We start from the raw sequence: 6,376 nt of genomic DNA on the forward strand, positions 1-6,376 counted from the left end.
ATAATATTGTCTCTGGTTATCTAGTTGTCAATTTATGAAAATGAGTGTTTTTCATTTTCAGTTTCAGCATTTTTAGATTTGACATCGCCGGAAGCGCAATTTTATAATAAACTTCAACCAAGTTTTCAAATCGATAATTAAATCCGAAGTGTACGTTTATAGTAAGTTTCAGATCACATTTGAATATAATTTTATCGTGTATGTGATAGTTTTATATGATGCAATTAAACGACGCAATGTGTTATTGTTGTGCAATATCTATTATATTTTTCTGATTTTAGGTAAACACGAGCGACCAACGGTACGTTCAAGATGATGTCCCGCCTCACCCACTCTAAATTCTTGTTAACTCAAACTTCTTGCATAATTAAAAATGCGCAGTCAAACAATTTGGTCATCCGGAATCATGTTATGCGAACGTTTGCTAGAGATTCCAGAACATCCGTACGTTCAAACACAAGCACTAAAACACAATCGCTATGGGAAAAGGCCATGTCCCCAGTGGGTCCCAATGGTAATTAATTTATATTTCCTTTCTAAAATTTATTTATTTACTAAACGCACAGAGGTCTCTTACTATATACAATTTAAATGTGCATTATAGTCGGCATGGGTAACTCCGGACACAACTTTATCTTCGAATATATATCCCAAAACGGATATATATCACTCCTTCCCTTTCCAGTAAATAAACATATCCTATATCCGAACAACTCCCAACTCCGATGAGTGGAAAGCCATCGCTCGGAGCGGCCGGAGCTAGATCCGAGATATATCTTTGGAAGCGAGGTGGCGCAGTAGCTGAATGGATATACTTTGATAAAACAGTAGGTATGTCAAAAGTCAAAACTGCAACTGGGAGCGTAGCATGTATGTCGGTTAAAACCGATTCATTTACTGTTTAAATTCAGTCTAACGTTGGTAACAACAATGTTACTCATATAAATATAACGATTGTAATGTAAACAAAAAAATATACTTATTATGTAAATAAATCAATAATTATTATGTAACCGTTTCTCTCAGTATTTTTGCATAGTCACGAAAAATATTAAAACCGTTCAAGAAAGATATGTATTAAGACAGATAATAACCGGCCTCACTCCGTGGATAGATTTATTTACAAGTCGGAGTTACCCATCTCAGACATATTCTCGCTCCATAACTCCACTCCATACAACTCCCGGATATGGATATGTTAAGCGGATATATATCTTTGCTTGGAAGGATATATTATATATCCGATCTTTTACCGGAGCTACTTAGCCCATGCCTACATTATAGTCCTTAAAATATAGCTTGATTAGAATGACAGCTGTCAAACTACTTTCATTAGTGATGCGAAATTACTAATCACTGATCAAATCGATTTTATCAGTTAATTTATGCAATTATTGTTACACAGTCCTGAGCCGTTTGCCCACTAAACATTTTTTTTTTCATAGTCTTTATTCAATAAAATATACACATTATTACAATATTAATACATTATAAAGAAAACAAAGTATTAAAATATATTTTGTCACGATAAACTATTCAATAATAGGTTGTCATCGGGTGCTCAGACATTAGTTTTAATTAATAATCAAATAAAAAGAGTACAGACATAATACTGTATACGTATAAAATAATAAACATAAAAAATAGTTTAAAAGAAATATATAAATATATTTTTTTAAAGTAAGAAAATAGAGTAAAATAATGTAATTATAATTAAAGAATAGCAATTTACTTGAATATATTTTAAATATTAGAAAAAAAAACACATATACAAATAGTGTGTGCTCATAAATGTAATTAAAACAAGATAAAAAATAAAACAAAATAAACCGAAAATTTCAATTCATATCTACAGAAAAAAATAATAATAAGAAAATTGAAATTAAAAAAATGTATCCATTATATATGCAAACACTATAGTATAATGTATATATTTTTGCAAAAGGACGTGGGCTGTAAAATAAATAAATAAATTCCTTTCCACTTTAGTATGATAATATGGGTTAGGTAGTAAGGTAATTATACTGATGATGGAATCCTGGTTAGTTTTTGATTTGAGATTACTCATTGTTTACTACATTTCATTGATTTATTTATGAACTTCTTTCAGCATATGGTATTGGAAAGGGGGCCCTCGCTGGTGGATCTGCCCTAGGATTAGGCGCCCTCTGCTTTTATGGTCTTGGACTTTCTTCTAGACCAGGTGCCCTAGAAGAGTCTATGTGAGTACTATTTTAATTAATTAATATTATTAACTCTTTCACCGCTAAGCATAGAGTTTGTTTGCCGTCACCTGTACACGGCGGCATATATACATAGGCTGATAATTGTAATAACTCGACATAAGCATAGCCCGTGTGAGTATACGGATTAATTTGATCTTTAAAAAAATGTGGGATTTATGATTTTATAAATTCTAATCTTTTCAGGTTTTGGCCCCAATATGTTAAGGATAGGATCAAGGATACTTACTTGTACTTCGGTGGTTCAATAGGACTAACAGCAGCATCCGCTATGGCAATATTTCGCTCACCCGCTATGATGAACCTTGTAACGAGGAGTGGTTGGCTAGTAAGACTATATTTAATAAGAAATATGCATTTCCTATTATTCCACTTATTTGTACTGCATATCAACAGATCATTAACATGTTATGTGAATACCACAATAGCTAATAATATTGCAGTCAAAGAGTACAATACACAATTTATTAGATTGGTACGCTGTTATTACAATAGTATAATCCGTGAAAAATTTCAACGCCTATTAGTTCATGGTTTACCTCTTCGTTCTTTTTAATTCTCAAAGAACTCTGCTGATTAGTTTTTTTTGCACTGTTTTTTTTGTCTTTTTTTTCAATAATTTTTTTACATGAAAACAGATGGTTTGCAATTCTTGATTGGTCTCCATTTAAATCGTATATTTAGGTTCTTTTAACTCTGCAAAAACATTTTTCAGATTATAGCACGATATTCTTAGAGTGATAACAATTTTTTTTTACTTTTTCTTAGAAAAAACAAATAAAACAAAGACTGAGTTTAAAAACTGTGCATTTAAAAAAAAAAAAGCATTGAAGGATATACGGGCTATCAACAAAGTAGTAAAGCGTTATGGTATTTATACAAACACTGGATAAAATGTGCAACTTCTTTCGTCTACGGCATTCATTTCAAACCAATCTACCCGCTCATTTGACTGATTCATATGTAAAAATCGTAATTTTGTAATATATATTTCTAAAATCTTCATAAAATTTACTATAAACTGTCATAAACAATCTATTAACTTTTCGTTTTAATATTAAAATTATAATATGAAGTTTTACAAAATAAACACCAATTCAATAAATATAATGTATCGACTGTTAAATACTTTTTACAAAAAAGCCCACATTGAATTTATACCGCCAACTGTCACTTTATTGGAATAAAAGTATTAAAATATTGACAATATTATGACATATCATAAAAGATAAACAATATCTTGTGAAAAATGCATGGCATGTTAGGCAAGCCCTGCGTATGGGCTTCTATGGGAGTACCGCCAGCTTGAATTTATCCCTAAATACAATCAATAATGAACAAATACTTGCATTTATCTTTTTATTAAAAAAACACCTTTTTTTCACAAAATTTAAAAACGCTAAACGTTAAAATCCAGATCCATTGACTGTGGTTTTCGGCAGTGTTATGACGCCAACGACATTGTTTGATAACTGGTCATAATTTGTTTATTCAAAAAATAGTATGAAAAATCCGTTTTAGGCCGTAAAGTCCACAATAAGGAAAATAAGGTGAATTCCACTTAAAGATTTTGAAGCGCAGCAGATCTCAGCTCCGGCACTCAACGGGCACCGAAATTGACAGCTGTAATCTACGCTCTGGCATTTGAACGGGTTATAAATGCTACTATGTGGCACTGAACTGAAAAGTTTGAAAAATAATATTTTTTAGCAGCAGTTTCTAGCATACTCTTTTAAAATAATATAATTTATTTTATTATGATTATCATAACATTCAATAAATAATAATCTACACATATTGCAATAGGGGGTCATAAAAATATGCAATAATTACTAAGATAAGGTGAAATGCGGTATGGTGTCTCAAACAAAAGTATTTAGAACATTTACTTGACATAAGATGCTGGATATTTAAAATATTTTTTCCTTATGTATAGGCAATACTTGGGTCTTTTGCTCTCATCATTGGCACTGGAACTATGATGAGGAGTATCGAATACAAACCGGGTATCGGCGCAAAACAATTTGCGTGGATGCTACATTCAGCTGTTATGGGTGCCATGGTAGCTCCAATGTGTTTCCTCGGAGGACCCCTTCTTATCAGAGCCGCATGGTGAGTCCAATTCACCAGTTAACTCAATACTTATTTATTTTTTAACAAAAAACATATGATTGCATATTCTAACATCATGGAACTTTTATCCTGTGTTGGAGTGAACAGATCAAGTATAATAAAAAGGATTTTAATATTTTTACTTATTGATTACACGGTGGCAAGATATTATACTGTTGAAAATAAAGAAGACAGTGAACTGAAATATATTCGGTAGAACTAAAAAATATGTTTTGCCCTTCGCTCCTCTGCAGGCTTCTAATCAAGATAATGAAGTTTTGGCATCATATCTGTGCACTCGTTTTTTGTAATCAGTTTTGACCTGTTTCAGCAGTTTTAGATTGTCAATAGAATTACAATAAATATAGATTAAATGTCATCTATTCAATTGATCTTAACCCACCTCATCTTAAAGTATCACTAAGTAATTTGTTTTGCTTATGTAACCAATTGTTAGCTTTATGATTTTTTCAATGGACAATTCAACTAAATTTTGTAGATAAATACAATAAATTTCCTAATGTGCTACACATTTTATAGGTATACTGCTGGTATAGTAGGTGGCTTGAGTACAATAGCAGTTTGTGCACCTTCTGGTGAGTTCCTGACTATGGGAGCGCCCCTAGCAATGGGATTAGGAGTCGTGTTTGCTTCTTCTCTTGCTGGAATGTTTTTGCCACCCACAACTGTTCTTGGAGCAGGTACTATAATATCTACTTTTTAAAATTCTATTTCTCAGTGCTTCTAATTTTAAAATAAAGTGAGCGAAGGCCATTTGATTATATTAAATGTGAAATATGCGTATCAAAATAAAATAGTATGTATTTTTAACAATTTCTTTGTCGACTATTTACTTCTCAAAAATGTTTTCTCTCTCTTTTGAAATAAATTTCAATTTTATTTACTACCTGTTCTGTTAATCAAAAGTGATACTAAAAGTTGACATTATTTCTCAGGTTTATATTCAATTTCCCTGTATGGTGGACTCGTTCTTTTTGGCGGACTTTTGGTGTATGACACGCAGAGAATTATAAAAAAGGCAGAAATGTATCCTAACTATGGATACCAACCATTTGATCCGATTAATGCGTAAGTTTATGTTACCTAATTTATTGATTCAACCATTGTTTTGACAACATTCAAAAGTTTAAGATAAGCCGATTTTACGTTTCAATTTTTATCAAATATAATAAAGGTATGTTAAAATGACAATTTCTAAAAATTACAAGATGATAAAAAAAATCACCTCATTTACTTAACTGAAATAATCTAGCTTCTACTATGCCCTAAAGGTTGATGATTAGTGTAATCAAAAATGCATGCCAGTTAATGACATTTTGTTTTATAATATTTTCTTTAAAAATACGTTATTTATATTTATTCATTATTGTTTTTACTGTGGTTATTTTGCATTTAAAATAAAGCTAGTGCAAGCGCAATATCCGATTAACCAAAACAAAACAATATGACAAAAAAATACCCTATCTGGTAAAATTTATTGATGAATTTTGGATGTACTAAAATATAATTATTATATTTTTTTAAATATTTTTTTTTCAGGGCGATGTCAATTTACATGGATACGCTGAACATATTTATTAGAATAGCAACAATATTAGCCGGTGGCGGAAATTCCAGGAGGAAGTAAGAAATAAAAATCCAATTGCACACATGTCATGTAGATAAGTTGTAAATTAAGCTAGAAAGAAGGAACTTTCACTTCTGATTTCAAATTTCAAATACTGTTATCATGTGTGCTATTCAAGGTCCATAATTTTTCATTTGTTGAGAATTTTAGTTTCATTTTTCCTTATTTATTTGTGTTATGCAGATCCTAAGTATTGTAGTGTTTCACTGTGAAGAGAATTAAACATAAATTAAACAAAACAAACAATTCAAAGAAAAGATTTTGGTTCTCACGTTAAATAAAAATTAATGTTATATACGTATATGCTGTAGTAAAACAATACTTATTATATATATGATTATTTATTGAATAAAAGGATATTTTAACATCTTAA

At 30.6% G+C, this 6,376-nt stretch overlaps 1 protein-coding gene across 1 annotated transcript; it reads left to right on the plus strand.

The window, feature by feature from the left end:
- On the plus strand, positions 1 to 6,376 carry LOC148280299 (growth hormone-inducible transmembrane protein-like). The gene is made up of 8 exons (XM_088228629.1): positions 1 to 161; positions 282 to 514; positions 2,111 to 2,222; positions 2,430 to 2,571; positions 4,180 to 4,355; positions 4,896 to 5,056; positions 5,312 to 5,444; positions 5,916 to 6,376. Exons 2-8 carry the CDS (start codon positions 313 to 315, stop codon positions 6,001 to 6,003), a joined length of 1,014 nt encoding a protein of 337 aa, XP_088084755.1. The 5' UTR covers positions 1 to 161; positions 282 to 312; the 3' UTR covers positions 6,004 to 6,376.

This window comes from Micrasema longulum, unplaced genomic scaffold (assembly GCF_059751315.1).
Source record: "Micrasema longulum isolate JH-2025_06_02 unplaced genomic scaffold, ASM5975131v1 h1tg000597l, whole genome shotgun sequence".
Lineage (NCBI taxonomy): Eukaryota > Metazoa > Arthropoda > Insecta > Trichoptera > Brachycentridae > Micrasema > Micrasema longulum.